This window comes from Erythrolamprus reginae, chromosome 2 (assembly GCF_031021105.1).
Source record: "Erythrolamprus reginae isolate rEryReg1 chromosome 2, rEryReg1.hap1, whole genome shotgun sequence".
In the NCBI taxonomy this organism is placed as follows: Eukaryota; Metazoa; Chordata; class Lepidosauria; order Squamata; family Dipsadidae; genus Erythrolamprus; species Erythrolamprus reginae.
The window spans coordinates 146,135,737-146,156,909 of record NC_091951.1 but is presented as its reverse complement, the minus strand read 5'-3'; the positions used below and the strand labels follow the sequence as shown (position 1 = coordinate 146,156,909).

Sequence of the window (21,173 nt, the reverse complement as noted above, 5' to 3'; positions counted from 1 at the left end):
TTTTGTCCAGAGTTCCATTGAAAGTATTGTATCCGGTCAATAATCAATTAAAACTATAATGGTAATGAAAAAGATTGGGGACGAGTTGAAATTACTGGAGAATGAACAGCAAACTATTCAGGAAGAGAAAATGAATAATGAAGAAAAAAGCAAGTTGTTAGAAATAAAACAAAATCTTAAAAAGCTTTGTATTAAAACAAAGAAGAGAAATGAAGGAATTGAAGGAAGAATCCATTGTGTATAAAATAATTTAAGTTTTATTTTAAGAATATCAGTATTTGCTGTCTGTCTGTAGTTAACAAGATTAGGATTTCCTGTTTTTCCTTATCTTGTGACTGTCACTTTGGGATCTGTTTTTAACAAGATAAATGTTTGCTGTTTAATAAGATAAATGTTTGCTGTTTACCCAATAAACTATTCATCTCCGGGAGAGGGAGGCAGGATGTAGACCATATTTGGGCAAGGAATTCTGTGTACCCCTATGATAAGTTGAGGAATTCTATGTACCTTTGTGATTTGTAAAAACCTATATAACCTGCTCTTTAGCTTCTGTACAAGTGTCTCTTCCCTTGGGAAGAGTACCCGCTTTGCAAACCGTTTTTGATATACCCAGAGAGAATAAACATTTCTGTTCTCTTTGTCCAAACGTCTCGTGTGAACTTTTTCATAAAATTTCAGCGCACAATTTCATAGTTACATATGGAAAGGAAAGGGAAGGAAGGAAGGAAGAGGAAGGAAGGACGAAGGAAGGAAGAGGAAGGAAGGAAGGAAGCAATAGTACTTAAACTTATATACAGCTCCCCAGTGCTTTACAACACTCCCTGAGTGGTTTACAAATGTCAGCATGTTGCTCCCAAAAATCTGGGTCTTTGTTTTACTAACCAGTCAGAATTGATGGCTGTGGGCAGTGTCAGTCTTCAAAAATGCCTTCTAAGCACTGCATCCCAAGAAGGAAGGAAGGAAGAAAGAAAGAAAGAAAGAAAGGAGGGAGGGAGGAAGGAAGGAAGGAAGGAAGGAAGGAAGGAAGGAAGGAAGGAAAATCACTACTAAAAACCTACAGGTTCCCTGATTGAGGTCCCTTCAGAAGTGAATTGGTAGCTTGGCACAAATGGTCATGGAAGGCAGTAACAATGAGCAGATGAAAAGAATGGTTCCTGTAATAGGTTTGTGTAGCCAACAGAAGTGAAACCATGTACCAACAATGAAATGAAGCCAACAGATGAAGTTTATTGCACCAGTTAGGAATCACTACATTTGTTGCACAGCAGGGAAAGACAAGCAGAAGTTACTCACTTGATGGGCTGGTGTGGATAGAGCAGCCCATCAGGTTGATAGACCAGCCCATCAGGTTGATCAGCCCATCAACAGATCTGATATTAGCAGATCCTCAAGAAATGGTTGTTGATCCATACTCATGCTGGAGCAACCTGGTTGTGTAATGGATTGTAAATCCCATTGGAATCAGTGGAATTTTTTTCTGAGGATACCTACATGGGATTATGCATTCAATCTCTCTCCCTACCTAACTAGTGCTGTCAAAGCAAAAGAAAACATCTCAAATTTGACCTGTTAAAAGTGTTTTCTTTGTAAGGTCATCACCACGGCTTTCTACTAGAAAATCAGTTCTTAACACACAAAAGAAAAATGCAACATACATACATTGGTACTTTCTATAATACAAAATAAAATCAAAAACCCTGAATCTCCTTCTTAACAATATTCTTCACAATGTGCCACAGGAATATTATTCAACTCTGCAAATCCCATAGGACTGGATGGATTGTGAATGTCGGTTAAGGGATGCATGAAGTCCTCGGTAGTTCTCTGGAGGGTGTCAACGTACATCTTCCAAGCCTTTTCAGGAACAGGAGGATTGGATTTAGTTTGTAGACTTCTCTCCAGTTTTTTCTGTTTATATTTAAATTCCAAAATAGTTTTTGTGTATCTGTTCATGGTGGTCACAGAGGAAGCCATGCAGCAGGCAAAGGAAACCCACGCCAAGCTGTCAATTTGAGGGGAAAAAAAGGGGGGGGGAGATGACAAGACACAGTCATACACACGTCCACCCCCAGACTGAACAGCCCACAGATCTCTTATACAGTCCAAGAATTTACACTTATTTAAACATAGAAACATAGAAGACTGACGGCAGAAAAAGACCTCATGGTCCATCTAGTCTGCCCTTATACTATTTCCTGTATTTTATCTTACAATGGATATATGTTTATCCCAGGCATGTTTAAATTCAGTTATTGTGGATTTACCAACCACGTCTGCTGGAAGTTTGTTCCAAGGATCTATTACTCTTTCAGTAAAATAATATTTTCTCATGTTGCTTTTGATCTTTTCCCCAACTAACTTCAGATTGTGTCCCCTTATTCTTGTGTTCACTTTCCTATTAAAAACACTTCCCTCCTGAACCTTATTTAACCCTTTAACATATTTAAATGTTTTGATCATGTCCCCCCTTTTCCTTCTGTCCTCCAGACTATACAGATTGAGTTCATTAAGTCTTTCCTGATACGTTTTATGCTTAAGACCTTCCACCATTCTTGTAGCCTGTCTTTAAACCCGTTCAATTTCTAACAACCTAGCTTGTAAAGTGTTTCTCCATCTTTTAAGAACGTTCTGTTGGACATGTTTTGCAGTTAAATTCACTGTAATTTCACTTTTGTGCCTTTATTTTCATCGCTTTTGATGTTTGTGCTGAATGAGCACACATGAATTCTGTAGTGGGAAGAGGCCAATCTGCTCCACATGTTCACGGCACCAGTGAAAAAGTAGAAATGCCACTAGGCTTCATCAGTGACATTTCTTTTGGTCATTTGGTTAGAATTTCTTTTTAATTCACCACAGGATCATTAACTAATGAAAAATGATGCATCAAATGAGATGATTTGATGATATTTCAACCACCAATCAGTAGCAATGCCACCAAATTCAATTTAGGCTGGTTAAAAAATGAGGGTCAACTTTCTTTTGACAATCCTAGGGGGGAAACCCAAACCCAACCCTAAAATGGTTGCACAAACAAATTTATTACTAGTAATATGTGTGTGTGTGTGTGTGGGGGGGTATTACTGAGCAGCTAACACCTTTTTATAAGGTTCTGAACGTATTTGTAAAATATATCTCTTCCAGCAGATCTCTAATTGGCTTGGCTACTAAACTAAGGAAGCTTATGCAGATGAAAGATTCATTTTCTCATCACTTTTCAGACACTCCACAACTGTATTTCTTTTGAGCAACTTGATGAAATTCCTGAGGTCAATATATGTATAGAAAGAAATCATTATTTTGCAAAACCTCAGTGACAGGGGAAAGATTACTTAATACAGAGCTCTCTATACTCAGAGAAAGGCAAGTTATTTTTCATCTTTGAATTTCGTGCACAACCCGTTGCTGTTAAGAGGTCACCATCAATATAAAGCACCTGTGTGATACACTTGAGAAGCAAGCCTGCAAGGTCTTATGATTCTATTCTCAGACATGACTACAATACTTTGCCATTGAGATACGAAATGAAAAAAAGATAACTAATTGTAAGAATGATTTGACTCCTGCCCAACTTTTTGTGATACGTTTTGCTTCAAAACTTACCAGTAAGACCAGCCATAATCCCACATCTGAGGCCTCCAGTCCTCCGGACCAAAATTTACTGTCATTTGAAATACAGTTGTATACATCATGTGAGCCACCATTCCAAGGAGGCCTGTAACAATCAATCATAGTTTCAACAAATTACTCCTTGATGAATTGATTCTAGGGCATGTTAAGTACTGAATGAATTTCCCAAAGGGTAGGGGGAAGACATATTTGAACACCGCTAAAGTACAGTGGGGGTAAAAGATAAATAAACAGAAGATGACAAGTACAGAACTAATTCATCCACCTCGATGTCTTTGGTGTGAGGAATTGTACTAACTGAAGATAAACTACAGTCCTAATGTCCCCCTTTATTCATATCGATTTCATGTATTAATAACCATGTTTATACCTATATCCGTTATTTAATGCATGCTTGACAAAATGAAATGAAATGAAATAAAATAAAATAAAATAAAATAAAGTAAAGTAAAATAAAATAAAATAAAATAAAATAAAATAAATAAAGTAAAGTAAAGTAAAGTAAAGTAAAGTAAAGTAAAATAAATAAATAAATAAATAAATAAATAAAATAAAATAAAATAAAATAATAAAATAAAATATAAAACTGTCATTGTAGCCATCACTTCCAAGAAATCTTTCATTCCTTTGTTGAAATGGGTGGCAGTTTTCCTCACACAAAAACACCCTTTAATGTGGAGAGTTTGAGTATCAGCATCTAATTCTCTTAGAACAAAACAACTCTTCCCATCCTTAAGAACTGATCTTTTTATGCCTAGTATAAAAAAAATTATTTCTGTCTATTATTCATTTCTTTCTTTGGCTTACTTTAACTCTCAACAGAAGCAATACCAAGCTGTTACCTGCTAAAACAGTGAATATAGCAGCAAATGCATTAAGCTTCAGCCCATCCAGGACGCTGATGGAATGACAGATTTCAATCATCATGAGAGTGATGCCCATCAGGAGTAAAATAATATAGAGGATCTCTGCGGCAATGGACAACCATAGAACTCCTGGAACATACACACACAATCAGTGCACCGAGGCCATTTTAAATACATACAGTATTTTGTTTCTATTAACCAGCAATAGAGCTATATATTGTACATCGTTATCAAATTTGATTTCTTTTCAGAGGAGCTGGCAATTGATTTTAAGGATGGATGGGTATAGTCATTTCCCCCAATCTGGAACTCGTCAGATGTTTGAGACGGTAATTATCAGTATTCTGCCATCAATTTGCCATCAGGATTGGACTCAGTCTGCAGAAGAATCTTGCTTTTAGTGCTTCCAAGTTAGAAAACCAGGTCGAACATCTTTAAGATTTATCTCTAAGCTGACATATAGACTGACTGCATGGAGAATGAAGGACTGTCTCATCCAGGCCCAAATTTGACATTCAACAAAAATTCTGATCATCCGTCTAAGGCAGTGATTTTCAACCTTTTTTGAGCCGTGGCACATTTTTTACATATACAAAATCCTGGGGCACATTGAGTGGGCGGAGGGGGGCTAAAATGTTTGGACAAAAAATTATCTCTCTCTCTCTTCCTCCCTTTCACTCTATTTCTCTTCCTCTTTCTCTCTCTTCCTTCCTTCCTCTTTCTTTCTCTCTCTCTCCATTCCTCTTTCTTTCTCTCTTCCTTCCTTCCTCTCTTTTTTGCTCCCTTTCTATCTCTCCCTCCTTCTCTCCCTCTCTTTCTCTCTCTTTCTTGCTTTCTTTTTCTCTCTCTCTTTCTTGCTTTCTCTCTCTCTCTCTCTCTTTCTTGCTTTCTTTCTCTCTCTCTTGCTTTCTCTCTCTCTTGCTTTCTTTCTCTCTCTCTTGCTTTCTTTCTCTTTCTCTCTTTCTTTCTCTCTCTCTCTCTCTTTCACTTTCTCTCTTGCTTTCTCTCACTCTCTCTCTTGCTATCTCTCTCTTGCTATCTCTCTCTTTCTATCTCTCTTTCTCTCTCTCATACACCATGCGGGCAACAATTGGGCAGTAACCATAGGGCTGTGGCAGAGCAGTTGACTGCAAGCGGGAGCCCTGACAACATGGGGCTGGCACCTCTGTCTTGGCCCAGTCAGTGGGCCAGTGCCAGCCCCACAGCGCCAGCATGTACGGCATCCAGCAATACGTTAAGCCACCGCTGTCAGTGCCTATGCCCTGGAGCTCCCACTCAAAGCCACCACCCCCTGGCTACTGCCTGGTGCCGCTGCTGCTGGCGCCCTCCCAGTCCTGCTTCCGGTGCCCTCCCACAGGGCCCCAAAGGTCACTTGACGCCGATAGGGAAGCTCCAGCCGGGTGGGGCACTGCCGGTTCCAGTTCCTCCACCCTGGAGCTTCTGCTTGCAGCCGCCGCCCCTGGCTATTGCCTATTGCTGCTGTTGCCAGCGCCCTCCCGCTCCTGCTGCTGGTGGCCTCCTGCCATGCCCCAATGGTCCCTTGATGCTGATACCTCCAGGGAAGCTCCAGCTGGGTGGGGCACTGCTGGTGCCGGTGCCTCCACCCTGGAGCTCCCACTCACAGCTGCTGCCCCCCGGCTACTGCCCAGTGCCGCTGCTACCAGCACCCTCCCGCCGGGCCCCAAAACTCACCTGCTGCAAAGAAGGAAGGCATGAAAAAGAAGGCACGAAGAAGGAAGCCACATAGAAGGAAGGCGCGAAAAAGAACATGTGAAGAAGGAAGCTCAGCTTCCAGTCTCAGAAGCTGAGCTTCGTGGCACACCTGACCATGTCTCATGGCACACTAATGTGCCTCGGCACACTGGTTGAAAAACACTGGTCTAAGGCAATGTATGTTTCATAAAATCTGGATATGTGTGCGTGTGTGCATTAAAAGATTGTTTTCCCCTGTGATTCAGAACACTAGATATATATATATAGAAAGAACTTGAAACACTGACAATATATAATTACCTTGAACTGCTGGGGGTGTCAGGCTGATGAAACTTCTGCATTTCTCACCTAGAAGGCACATAAAATAAGCACTTGAAAATTACAGATTTTTTTTAAAAAAAGAAACACAAGTATCATATTTGCCTACTCAGGTTCTTATCTTCCTAACATTTATAGGAACAAGAGCTTCCCACAAGCAGCAAGTTGGAAGCAGATGGTGGAGAAGCTAGAAGCACCGAGATAAAATGTTCCACTACTATTTTATTTGGAACGCAAATCTCTCTCTGGAAATCATCTTTTGGGAAAGCATCCATCCACCTGGTTTCATGAGTCTTATTCTGGTATTTGTTTATGGTACTAGAATGCAGATATGACAGGCAGCTTTTCTTTTGGAGTGTCTATTGTCACTGGTGTTACTTGCACTTTTACAAAAGGGGCTGTTGGTAGCATAATCCATCAGCACTTTTATGTTTGTTCTCAAGTGCCATGATAACATTATCTCGTTAGAAACTCCCCTGAGGGAGTCAGTTTATCACCCATTAGTACAGACTCTCCAAATAACCAATGGTAACTCCTATTTATGGAAATGTAGACAGCTGCATCAAAACATGAAGCATCTTCAGAGAGACAACTGAGAAGATAAAGTCTGAATAACCTTGGTATGTTTCAATATTATTTTCTAGCTTTTTAGAACAGGGGTGTCAAACTCACATTGTCATGGTGGCATCATATGATGTATTGAAACTTCCCCCACTTTGCTAAACCAGGAATGAATTTCTTTAGATTATATTAGTTTTTTTTTAATCTTTGTATTTTTAATAAAATATTATTTTTAATAAAATAATAGTAACAAAAAAGGAAATATTACTTTAAGTGCTCTCAGTGACCAGAGGGATCATGGCAGTCTCTTTATCACTGGATATGTTTATTCAGAGGCTAGGCAACCTCAAGCTGTGGGTACTTTAATCTTGCTTTTTCCACAGATTAGGTTTGAAGTTCATGGATGAAACTTTTCCAGTGCTGAAGAGTTCATCTCATAGCTCCTTTGCTCTTATTTTAATCTTCTTAATGACTTCCCTTCCCTAGAAAAGTTACTGCAATCCTAAACCCTTTTCCGTCCCTCTAAACCTCTTCAAGTTCTCTTAGCCATTTGCTTTCTTTTCTGATTTTACATCTGAATATGCTGTAACTGATATAAAAGATTACTCCATAATCAGGGGAAGCCTTTTTTTCTTTCAATCCCAGAATATGGTCCAATTTCTCTCTCTGCCCTTTATTGCAAAATCTCTCTCTATGACTGTAATGATCACCTCAGATCATTACAGCTGCTTTACTATTAGATGATATTTTATTTATTTTATTTATTCATTTGTCCAATACACAAATACATAGGAAGAAAAATAGACATGTAGTAATATATATAAGGGTAAAGTGAACTTAGAGGAAAGAAAGAAAGAAAGAAAATATATATGATAAGTGAGAGAAAGGAAAGACAATTGGACAGGGGACGAAAGGCACAACAGTGCACTTATGTACGCCCCTTAGATAAAGATATAGAAGAGAGAGCATCAGTCAGTCTTCTGAAGGACAAAGCTACGTGTTACCTTTGCAGCAGGTGGTTTCTAAGTTTACTGTCCTTCGCTGAACTGGATGATATTGTCTCTTCTAGCGTTGCTTATTTTATCTTATAGCTGGAATAATTTGAATATTTATTTATTTATTAATTAGATTAGTATGCTGCCCCTCTCCAGAGACTCAGAGCGGCTCACAACAGGAATATAAAATACAAATCCAATGATTAAAAAACAAAACAGTTAAAAACCCTTGATTAAAAACACTTATACAACCCAAACAAACCATACATAAAACGAAGCGGCCGAGGGGAATCAATTTCCACATGCCTGGTGACAAAGGTGGGTTTTTAGGAGTTTGAGAAAGGCAAGGAGGGTGGGGGCAGTTCTACTCTCCAGGGGGAGTTGATTCCAGAGGGTCGGGTCTGCCACAGAGAAGGCTCTTCCCCTGGGTCCTGACAGACGGCATTGTTTTGTCGACGGGACCCGGAGAAGACCAATTCTGTGGGACCTAATTGGTTGCTGGGATTCGTGTGGCAGAAGGTGGTCCTGAAGGTATATCAAAGTGGGTGAGCCTTGTACTATATAGCCACAAATGTTTTGCGCTAACCTATGATCTCACCACTGCACTGGTCTGAATTGCCTGTGGAGTGATTCAGTGGAATACTGTTCAGTATGGAATTGAGTGTGGAGAAAACCTAAGGTAAATCATTGTATAAATCCTTCCAGTTTGAATCCTGCCGATCCAGTCTCATGAAAGAGACATACAGTACCTGCTGTCAAAAAGATCTCATCTTGAGCAGAATCTGACATGAAATTTGCTTTGAAATAGGCCAGGTCAAGAAACAGATACTACTGGAATTCCAATGATGCCACTTTATTGTGGTTAGGTATATTAACAGAATTTTGAAAGCCGGTCCATAACCTTTGTTGCTCTCTTTTTAAAAAGAAGCAGTAGGCATCAGCTTAAATGGACTCCAGGGAATGATAGAGGACAGGAAGACCTGGAAGAACATTGTCCATGGGGTCGCGATGGGTCACACATGATTTTGCAACTAACAAAAAAAAAAAATCAAGGCAGGTTTTTTTTTGAATTTCATGCTTTTTTTCTTCTCAGGGCTCAGTAATGGTTTTACCCCACCCTCTATTGGAAGCTAGATCTAAATTCCTCTGCACTGGTACAAGGAGATTCAGAAATAATGTAGGCACTAAGCATAAAGCCCTTCTTTGAAGAATATAGAAACAGTTAAATGTGTTGCATTTTCACAATGATTGCCAACACAATGATGAAGCTCGGACTCAAAGAAATAGGAGCAGATATGTGGATGGGTGGTTCAGCTTGCCCACAGCAGGTAATTTGAAGAAACAGGCAACTGATTTGAGTGGTTTGGTGTAACAATTCGTCCTCCTGATGAAAATCAGATCTAATATTAAAAAAAGATAACAAACCTGGAAAGCCCTTGTGATCCATGGGCCGGAGACCAAGTGGTAAAACCAGCAACACTAATAGAGATATGCATCTTTTATCTTCAGGAATGCAATAAGGGCTGGCAGGAAGCTTCTCAGGGCAGGAATAGCAACTGGCTTCCAGCACCTCATCTATGACCCCCAGAGTGGACTCAAGAGTTGGTTTCTCAAGAGACAAAAACTTCAAAATCTTCTCTTTGGGAGGATTTATGTAGCATCATGATTAAGATGGGTTTCCATATATTTATTTTTATTTATTTGTTAGTTTTGTCACTTACTTACTGGTGGTATACAAAGATATAATATTTATATACATGATACTAGTAAAAGAGAAACATTAGGACAGGCAATGGAAGGCACTCTGGTGCACTTATGTACGCCCCTTATATTAATATTAATATAATTAATATTTGTTAATATTAATATAATTAATATTTGTTAATATTAATAAATTAATATTCATTAAGCAAGAGAGGTCAGCATTTTCATAGTGGGTGTGAGAAGCACAGAGGATTGGAAAATGAAGTAGCTGAGAGTCACATCACGTTGACCGGAACAGATATCTCCTTTTTCTTTCATTCGAGGCAGGCAGATTTCAGGAATTTGTTTGTTTTAACCTGGGGTAAAGAATTGCACTGTAATACTTTTATTGCTACAAGCTTAAAAATGGCAGTCATGTCTCCAGTAGCTACAGTTTGGTCATGAACTCAGGGAGCAAAACTGTATTTATTTTATTCAATGACTTGAAAATGGAGAACCCCTTTTCATTAAAAGTAAACACAGTGGAATATTTATTTTGCTTCCTTCCTACAAATAAGTACGGCACAGCGTTCATAAGGGCACATTCTGAGGGCTCAATGCAATTTAACATAATTTCCTTAGGAATCTCAGTACAGAGGTACCTCTACTTATGAACTTAATTCATTCTGTGACCAGGTTCTTAAGTAGAAACGTTTGTAAGAAGAAGCAAATTTTCCCATAGAAATCAATGTAAAAGCAAATAATGTATGTGATTGGGGAAACCACAGGGAGAGTGAAGGTCCTGTTTCCTCCCAGGAGATTCCTAGAGAGGCCCCAGAGAGGCTTCTCCCCACCTTTTGCAGCCCTGTTTCCTCCCAGGAGATTCCTAGGGAGGTCCCACGGAGGCTTCTCCCTGCCTTTTTCGATTACAGTTTCGGAGTCTTGGGTTTGTAAGTGGAAAATGGTTCTTGAGAAGAGGCAAAAAAATCTTGAACACCCATGCATGGTCAAACAAGAGGTGACTTTGTGGCTCCCATTCTACACTTTTGGGGGTTGAAATAATAGATCATTTCAGCAAATGACAGTTCAAACACTTTTGGAAACATGTATCTATATCTTACATTAATATCTATAGAAAGAGAGGGAGCTAATAGCAGTTTTCTTAGAAAAGAGTCATCCTGAAAAATTCTCCAAACCTATTTTTCATCTATATGTGTGGTCTTCATTTCCCCACATGTCCTCATAAACTGCCTTATTCTTGCTCATGAAAAACAATTACAAGTAACTAAAAGGGTGCTATGTGGCAATTGTCAGTGACCATTACAATTTAATGTCTTGCACTCAGCTTCTATTTGAAAAAAAAATAAAGGTTTGGAAATCCCACACTTGATCTGCAACATTAATTCTGTCCTTGGCTGCCTACTCAGGTTTCCTATTCTGCTCAGTTATATTTTGAATCATTCTGCTAATGTTCTGATAAATGTATAGCGTCTGAAGAATTCATATACCCAATAAAGGTGTATGACGAATCCATATACAATACCTAATAAAAGCTATTGTATTCTTCACACATTAAAACATGATAAATGTTGTCACCAACTCCCTCTTGCCTACTAATATATTTTATTTATAATACTAATACTTTATTACAATACTAATAAAGGCAATTGCCTTGATTTTACCAGAATCTATCTTTACTGGTGGTCTCAAAGTTCTGAATAAGGGAACAAGGTTTTATCTTTTTCAATCATATGCACTATTTTAAAATACAAGTTCCTCAAATTCTCCAAATTTAACACCAATTATTGTTCTGAATAAAAGTGTCTATATGTGGGTTTGTATGTGTTCTAAAATTGGAAACAAAGTGAAACAATTTCAACTTCTCTCCAAATTTATTTTTTTTAGCATCACTCTTCATTTATTTATTAATTAAATAGTTTTATATAGCTACCTACCTCATCAAAGATTACTCTTTTAGACACTTTTCTATTATTTTATAAACTGGGTGAAAGAGATAACTATGAGATTTAATTACTTCTTTTCCACCCAAATACAATTCATTTCAGTGTTAACTTTGCTGTATTCTTTGCAAACAATAGAGTGTCTTATGGCCTTTAAAGTCTAAATATTTATTATGACTGGAGTTTAAGGCTCTGTATAATTTCTGCCAAATCAGGCAATGGGCCTATTTCTCTCCAAATAGCATTCTATGGTGTCCCTTCTTTTATTGAATAAGGAGAATATGGGACAAATCATTTTAATCCCTATAATCCTTTCTCCCCTTCCAACCTCATGTTAGAGAATTTTGATTTGTGAATTGCCTAAAAGGATGAACAAACTATCAACACAGCTTTGGGAAATAACTTTGCAACAGATGCCATCGAGTAATAGATTGTATCGTCCCTTAAAGTATTTCATAGTCTTTGAAGATTATTTTGAAATTGGTTGGATATGCTCTAAGCCAGATTTGTTTTATCCCCAATTTATTGATAAAATCATCATGGTTAAATTTACATGTGTTAGCACATAAATCATGGCTGAGAAACCTGTAACAAGCAAAGCCAAATCAAATTATTTTGTAGATTAACACAACCTGTGTCATTTAACAGCTTGTTTATAAATGCGATGTAGGTTATATGTGAAGAAATGCTTCCATTATACAGATGGAAGAGTGAGGCTGAAAAAATAAATAAATGAAACAGCTAAAATCTGAACATTGCTTTTCCCAGGTGGAAACATCAATCTGACTGGATGATCCTGAAAAATCAAGCAACAACAAATCGGATTATTATTTGGATGGGAGGCCACTGAGAAATCATAAACAATATTGGGGTGTAAAAATAAATCCAGAAGAAGACAATACCAAATTACTTTCATAAATTGCACACAGAGCTACACAACTATACTAGCTATTATCTAGGGAATTAATAGGAGTCACGCTTCATTCCAGGGAGTTGTTTTTCACACAGTTGTAACCTTGATTGCATCAAAGCCTCCCAGCCAAAACGTGAAAGAATTGACACAACTATCTTTTTTCTCAGAGAAAATCAGGACGAAGAAGAGACTGTTTCCCAGAAGGGCACTCACCTTTCCCACTGATCATCTCTTCACAAGAATGCCAAATACCGGCATGAAACTTTCGATCCACAAACTTGTCGTCTCCTGTCTCCCAGATGTACTGAACCATGCTGCTGTCATTCCCACCTGGGCTGTTCATCCCAATGCAGTGGCTGCCACCTGTGAGTTCATTGCAGAAAGGTTTGGCTACCTTCTGGGTTCCTTCACACCAGTAGCTGCTGCTGAAGGCTGTGATAGAGAAGATTAAAGAGAGGAAGCCGAGCGAGAGGGCTGCCGAGGCTCTCTGCCTCCTGTCCACCCCCATTGCCTGAGAGCTGCCTTCTTGTAAAGGCAGCAGGAGGCAGCATTCAAGGATGCTGGAAACACCCACCGCTGATGCTCTCGGCTGCACATCCACTGAAAAGCCCCTCTCTGAATTTTCCCCATCAGCAACAGAGCAACAATCCCGAACTTGAGAGAGGCAGAGATGCCAACACAGGCTCCAGGGACTAAGGGATCTGAGCCTAGTTTATCACAGCTGAGACCTGAAAGCTGAAAGCTCTGTTCCAAAGCTCCTGTCACTGCTGACGGAGATCAGCTTAAGAAGTTCAGAACCTGGCAATCACTCTTCTAAGCACATAGGAGTAGTTCCAGACCCCCCCCCACTCCGTCATGCACACCTCAGGAAAAGTGTACAGATCAGACAGGACAAGTAACTGGCAGATAGGCTCTGCCTTAGCATTTTGCTCTCTCAGCACAAGTCATGGCCCAGGAAATGCTAAAAGTTATAGTATCATGGTATCAAAGCTCTGCTCCAAGCTAGAAATGAAATGGAATGGAATAATATAATGAAATCAGAACACAGATAGAGCCAAGGAACAATAGATAAACAAATTAAATTCTTTGAATCCTCTTGTATGGGTGGTGGGGGTGATGGGGTGTGTGTTGTTGTTAGGTGATGGGCACATGCACCGTGCACCGTTGTATGTTTGTTTTATGTAACTACTTTATAAAATCAGTAAAAAATTTTATTAAAAAAAAAAAGAACACAGAGTGGCGTTCACATTGAGACCTAAGAATATAATTAAATCCCATGCAAACACAGGAATTAAAAGAGTTCTTAATTAGATATTAGAGAGCCAGTGTGCTATAGTGCAATATTTCTCAACTTTGCCAACTTAAGTTTTGACTTCCAGAATCCTCCAACCAGCATTCTGAGTGTTGAAGTCCACACATCTTAAAGGGAGGAGGGTGTAACATTAAGATACCAAACTGGTACCTGAGAAACTGTGAATTTTAGTACTGCTTTAGCAAAAAAGCAATTGGGTGATCTTGGGCTAGTCACTCTCTCATCACACAGAAAGAGGCAAGGAAAAACAACTTGCACGGTCCCCTGCTGGAGCAGGGGGTTGAACTAGATGACCTGCAAGGTCCCTTCCAACTCTGTTAATCTGTTAATAACTTTTGCCTAAAAAATTGCAGGGATTAGTCCAGGCAGTTGCCAGGAATCAACACTGACTCAGTGCATAAAAACAAACAAACCAACCACAGCAACAATAACAACAACCTTTCCTTCTCATCCATTGTGTCCCAAGTCAATACCTTGCCACTCACATGGATCATTGAGGGTCAAAACACCCCCCTATCAATGTTGGCTGCAAGTCTCAAAATATCTAGAAGAGTCTGTTGGCCTTCTGCCGGTCAAGCATCAAGAAGGAGTTTCTGCAAGGGAGCTTCCAATTAAAGCTTTTCTTTAATTGGTGTCTACATCATAAATTATATTTTAGCAAAAAAAACCTGAGCTGTGGGCTGAAAGTCCTCGGTTCAGGTTCATTGCAGTACTAGCCTTACAGGTAAGGCAGGTAATCCCAAAATCAAAATCTTGACAGACTTTTGAGCTTTGATCCCTATACAATAAGATGCTGTTCAGAGGGGAGAAAAGGTCCTGCACTTAGATGGGCAAAAACAAAAGCACATGTATAGAATAGGCAATATCTGGCTCATTAGTAATAAGTATGATAGAGATCTTATTGACCTAGTATATAACACTTAAATATGAGCCAGCAGTGTGCTGTAGAAAAAAAAAAGCCAATGCAATCCTAGGCTGCGTCAACAGAGAAGTAGCATCAAGATTACAGGAAGTGATAGTAATGTTTATGTTTATTAGATTTGTATGCCGCCCCTCTCCATAGACTCGGGGCGGCTCACAACACAATAAAAACAGTTTATAACAAATCTAATAATTTACAATTTAAGATATTTTTAAAAACCCATTATTAAACAGACATACATACAGGCATACCATACATAAATTGTATAGGCCCAGGGGAGATATTTCAGTTCCCCCATGTCTGATGACAAAGGTGGGTTTTAAGGAGTTTACGAAAGGCAAGGAGGGTAGGGGCAGTTCTAATCTCTGGGGGGAGCTGGTTCCAGAGAGTCGGGGCTGCCACAGAGAAGGCTCTTCCCCTGGGGCCCGCCAACTGACATTGTTTAGTTGACGGGACCCGGAGAAGGCCCACTCTGTGGGACCTAATCGGTCGCTGGGATTCGTGCGGCAGGAGGCGGTCTCGGTAATATCACTATAATGCACTAGTGAGGCCACACGTGGTATATTGCTCACCATGATACAGAAAAAAATGGTGAGGCCCTAGAAAGAGTACAGAAAGGAGCACAAAAATGATAAGGAATATGCAGGCTAAACGGTATGATGAATGGTTATGGGTATTGGATATGTCTAACTTTACGAAGAAAAGGATTAGGGATGAGGTGATTACTATCTTCCAGTACTTGAAGTGTTGTCCCAAACAAGAGGATGGGTTGATATATTTTCAAAATTACCTGTAGACAGGACAAGAAGCAGTGGCTGGAAGGTTGCTAAAAAGAAATCCAATATGGAACTAAGGAAACATTTCCTGGCAGTAAGAACAATTAATCAATGGAATAACATGCCTCCTGGAGTTGTTGGTGTTCCATCATTGGAGGTCTTCAAGAAAAGATTGAACAACCATTGGAATGTTAGCCATGATGCTATTCTAGGCCCTTGCCTACCGGTCACAAGACTTGGAGAGGAGTGCTGACAACCAGACCTATGTTTCATAATGCATGCAGACACAACATAAGGAGAGAATAGACATACTCTCAACACATGTAGGGAGGCTATCTAGAAGGAAGTACAGATGCCTCTTAAAGCCACTGTGGGTGAAGAGGTTGGACAAAATTCAAGAAGCTACAACCTGTATGCTTTCCTGGCCTTGTTTAATTCTAAGAGAGGATACACAGTAGGGAGGATAAAAGATGAACCCCATCTATTACAGTGCTGTTTGCCTTTGTTTGGCCTATGGAGAACAACTATTACATAACAAATGATAGAAAAATGTGCTTTTTAAGGGGCTGCCAAGTGCAGGCATAAAAGCCAAGCAGCTGCCTCCTGTCAAGAGTGCAAAAAGAATCCTGAACAAGCCAACCGTCACCCAAAGAGGGATCTCAGCTGGACAAACCAAGCCAGGCAATTATTTTTATTTTTGCTAATACTACTGATTGCTAACTTAAGTGGAGTCTGGGGAGATAACCACAGAAGGAAGAGGACATACCTGATTCTAAAAGCTCTGGAGGACTTTCCAATCACCACATTCTGGCAGGTCAACCGATGTGCAGACAATTTCTTGAGAGACACTAAATCAGACCCCTCTGCTCCTGAAATATACATCTCAAACTTGCAGAGGGATTTGGGATCAAGTTTTGACTTTGTTCCAGACATACACAGTTTATTTACATATCTACATTGTGCAAGCAGATGCATCAGTTAATTTATTTTAGAGACGCTGGGGAAGTACATGCTATCTCCCCAAAGAAATCAATGGAATACTCTCCTGTGTAGTCATATGCAAAAGTTTAGATTATGTAAACTGGAGGTAGGCAATTTCTGGGGTCTGAGAAGCACACCGAGATTTTGATTGTGTGCCTTCTCATAAAATGACTACTCTGGAAGAAGGATTCCCTATTGTCAAAGGGTCATTGCTAATCACAACTAACTAATTTACTAGAGGGCAAATGAATGACACAAGTCCCTACACTCCCTCCAACTCTCCTGGATTTATTTATCAAACATGTATGCCACCCAAACGTCTGACTCATGCTGGCTTGCAGCCTACTAAAATGCACTAAAAATATGCAGGAAAAACAAAACCTTAAAACAAAACATGAAATTAACGATTAAAGCAATGATTATATATGCAACAATAAACAATAGATATCCAAGAAGTAACAGCTGCAATCATTTAATGAAGTTCTCTGGAAAATGTTCAGCCTTTCAAAGTTTCCAGAAAGTCAACGCTGGGGGAGGACTGCCTCATTTCTAGAGGAATTCTATTCTATTCTATTCTGTTCTGTTCTATAGAAACATCTAGATACGAAGCCAGATAGGATTTTACAAGTGAGAACTAAGTGTTTGAATAGCATCTCACAGTCTATTGGCAATCAATGCAGGTCAAACCAATTACAGAGCAGTTAGTGCCAGTCAATAAGAAGGCTGCTTCAGTTTGAACCAACTGCACTTTTCAAATGGTTGTTAAAGGCAGCTCCATGCAAAGTGTCTCTGGAGATTGTCAATCGTCCAGGACAGGGTTCTTCTAAAGGTGTATTTTCAAAAGACAATTAGACTTTCTTTGTTTTCCCTTGAAAACATTTCATATCCCACCCAGAAAGCTGCTTCAGTTCTGACTTTCCTTATATGTGAGAACTGAAGGTATTTCTTGGATGAGAAGCAAAGTGTTTTCAAGGAGGGAACCCCCCCCCCCCCCCCAAGAAAGGCCAGTTGCCTTTTGGAAAAACACCTTTAGGATTCTGTGAAAAGCGCATTACAGAAATCTAATCAGATAGTATAGGTTCGTGATGACAAACCTATAGCACACATGCCACAAGTGGCACATGGAGCCATATCAGTGGGCATGCAAGCTCAGGTCTGGTGTGCATGTGCATGCCAGACAGCTGATTTTCGAATCTTCTGGGCTCACTAGGAGCCAGGAAACAGCCTGTTTTCAGCCTCCGGAAGGGGGTGGGGAGCCAATGTTTTGCTTTCTCCAAGTTTCAGAGCCATTGCAGGAGCCTGGGAGGGCAAAAATGACCTCCATCCACCTTTTTTGGCACACAAACAAAAAAAGGTTCACTTTCACTGATATAGGTCATGAGCTATTGCAGCTGGATTCCTGGCCGCACTCCTGGAAGTAGGAAGATATACCCAAGGAAGCCAGGAAAAGGTCATGGCCTCTTATTCCAAACTAGAAGTAGGCATCAGTGGAGGATAATGATCTCAAGGGCGATGCAACCCCTTTGAGAGACATCACTCGAACTGGCCCAGAACCATGATGAACAAATAGTAACCCAGGTCTTGCTTGGGTTTAAGTTTCACTTGTTTCATGTTTCATCCCATCCAGACTCCAGCAGTGTGCAGTCACACACATTCAACCTAATCTATCATGCAATAAGGCCAAAAATATAATAAAAAGGGGGAAAGATGGTAATTATCCCCATACCTGGCGACAAAAGTGGGTTTTCAGCATTCTACGGAAGGCGAGGAGGGTGAGGGCTATTCGAATCTCTGGAGGGAGTTGATTCCAGAGGGCTGGGGCTGCCACAGGGAAGGATCTTCCCCTGGGTCCTGCCAGCCAACATTGTTTGGTCGACGGGACCCGGAGAAGACCCACTCTGTGGGACCTAATCGGCCGCTGGGATTCCTGCGGCAGGAGGCAGTCTTGGAGATATTCTGGTCCGATGCCATGTAGGGCTTTATAGGTCATAACGAACACTTTGAATTGTGACCGGAAACTAACCGCCAGCCAGTGCAGGCCACGGAGTGTTGGTGAAACGTGGGCAGATTTTGGAAGCCCCACGATGGCTTTCGCAGCCGCGTTCTGCATGATCTGAAGTTTCCGAACACTCTTCAAAGATAGCCCCATGTAGAGAGTGTTGCAGTCATCGAACCTCAAGGTGATGAGGGCATGAGTGACTGTGAGCAGTGACTCCCAGTCCAAATAGGGCCGCAACTGGTGCACCAGGCGAACCTGGGCAAACGCCCTCCTCGCGACAGCTGAAAGATGGTGTTCTAATGTTAGCTGTGGATTGAGGAGGATGCCCAAGTTGTGAACCCTCTCTGAGGGGGTCAATAATCCCCCCCAGGGTAATGGACAGACAGATGGAATTGTCCTTGGGAGGCAAAACCCACAGCCACTCCGTCTTGTCAGGGTTGAGTTTGAGTCTGTTGACACCCATCCAGACCCTCAGTCTGCATTGGTTGCCGATCAGTTTCTGGTCACAATTCAAAGTGAATATCTCCAGGACCGCCTTCTGCTGCATGAATCCCAGCGACTTGTTAGGTCCCACAAAGTTGGCCTTCTCCAGGTCCCGTCGACAGAACAATGTCATTTGGCGGGACCCAGGGGAAGAGCCTTCTCTGTGGCAACCCCGACCGTCTGGAACCAACTCCCCCCGGAGATTAGGACTGCCCCCACCCTCCTTGCCTTTCGCAAACTCCTCAAAACCCACCTCTGTTGTCAGGCATGGGGAAATTGATTCCCCTTTATATATAGTCTACATGAGATGTATGATTGTTTTTATGATAAGGGTTTTTAAACTGTTTTTAAATATTGGATTTGTACTGTTTATCTTTTGTTGTGAGCCGCTCCGAGTCCTTGGAGAGGGGCGGCATACAAATCTATAAATAACAACAACAACAACAACAACAACAACAACAACAACAATAAAAGAAATTAGCTTTGCCTGCCACTGTGTGAAATCAAACTCTTCATCAGACTCAGGTTCAGTTCCGCAGTAAAAACATGGCCAACTGCTATTAATGTTGACTTGGGGTTAGAACTTCTCACCAGTGAATAAATCAAGGGACACACTCCCAAACATACCCAAAACAAACTCTCCTAATGGGGTCAGGTGAGAAGAAACCCCAGGCAATTAATCTTAATTGGATCAGGAAATGATCTGAGTATATACAGAATGCACACTAATCTCAACCAAGTAGCTCAAAGTACACATTTCTAAAAGTACTCTGAAGTACAGTAAACCTTAAGAGATACAGAATGCACCAATAGCAAGCTTAACAAATTAACTCACCAATCAAAGCAATGTAGTGCCAATTGTCCGTCTGTCTGTTTGTCTGTAAATCTATCAATCATCTATTTTTCTGTCTCCATACATATAGAGAAAAATAATTTGCAATAGCAAAACTGCTTCTGAATAACAATAGTGTGCGCACCAACACACATGTTACAAGTTTTTCCTTTAAAATAGAGCACAATGTAATCCACCTGCAATCCACCTACATGAATTCTCACATTGCTCTAGCAAAGAATTTTTTCAAACAGCGATAATGTTGTATCTTTTTTTCTGCTTGGCTATGTGTTTAATTTTCAATTCGCTACTCCCACACCAACATTTCCAATTTAAACTGATAGCAAGAAGCCTATTAAGAGTTGTTTTTTGCTGCTGTATAGCTCAGGTAGGGCTGGAAAAAATTGGGGTGGAGGTGGGGAGAAGGAAAGTTGGTTACAAGTCACAAAGTCACAATCACAATGTACAAGATGGAGCATTCAAGGCAGCCAAATTTTGTTTCACACTTGGGATAATTTGAACGCAGAGTACTGTTAGGTCAAAACACTCAAAAATTATTCCAAAGTGGCTTCTTTAGAATAATCATCATAATAAAAACCCTTTTCCAGATTCATTTGTCGCTTTTGGTGCGTATCATTCTTTTCCTTGCTTCCATCTTTCTGTAAAGAAGTTGTTTGGGAGGCTTTGAGCCAGAGGTGGGATTCAGCAGATTCTGACCAGTTCTGGAGAAGCAGTAGCTGAAATTTTGAGTAGTTTGGAGAACTGGTAAATACCACCTCTGACTGGCCCTGCCCCCATCTATTCTCTGCCTCCCGAATCCCAGCTGATCTGGAGGAAATGGGGATTTTGCAGTAACCTTCCCTGGGAGTAGGGAGGGAATAGAGATTTTACTGTATCCTTGCCCTAAGTGGGGTGGGAATGGAGATTTTACAGGATCCTTCCCCTGCCATGCCCACCAAGCCACGCTCACACAACCGGTAATAAAATTTGTTCCAGTGGGGAAAAAAAGTAAAAGAAGAAGTGGTATATGCCCCCTTGCAAAATGTGGCATTCTGTTTGACCACTGCATTTGTATCAGGACTATGAGATTTGTAAAAACACAACATTGAAAAGCTAATATTTTATGTATCTTTCTGCTGCCATCTAAGGATCATCCAGATGTTTGTGTGTAGGACTCTGTGTACAGATCTTGCTTTTTAAATGGACCATTTGGGAAATAGCAGGATAGGTG

At 40.4% G+C, this 21,173-nt stretch overlaps 1 protein-coding gene across 1 annotated transcript; it reads right to left on the bottom strand.

Moving 5' to 3' along the window:
* Positions 1-1,710: 1,710 nt before the first annotated feature.
* GSG1L2 (GSG1 like 2) lies at positions 1,711-13,145 on the bottom strand. The gene is made up of 5 exons (XM_070735934.1): positions 12,851-13,145; positions 6,507-6,554; positions 4,470-4,622; positions 3,601-3,712; positions 1,711-2,002 (listed from the first exon to the last, which is right to left on the bottom strand). Exons 1-5 carry the CDS (start codon positions 13,143-13,145, stop codon positions 1,711-1,713), a joined length of 900 nt encoding a protein of 299 aa, XP_070592035.1.
* Between the last annotated feature and the right edge of the window lie 8,028 nt (positions 13,146-21,173).

Excerpts from the sequence above, each read along its gene's own strand:
- GSG1L2 (XM_070735934.1), bottom strand. The coding sequence starts at position 13,145 with ATGGGGGTGGACAGGAGGCAGAGAGCCTCGGCAGCCCTCTCGCTCGGC. Across the intron at positions 4,623-6,506 it reads GACACCCCCAGCAGTTCAAG|GAGTTCTATGGTTGTCCATT; the intron begins GTAATTATATAT and ends TGTATGTTCCAG. Across the intron at positions 2,003-3,600 it reads GATTATGGCTGGTCTTACTG|CTTGGCGTGGGTTTCCTTTG; the intron begins GTAAGTTTTGAA and ends TCAAATTGACAG.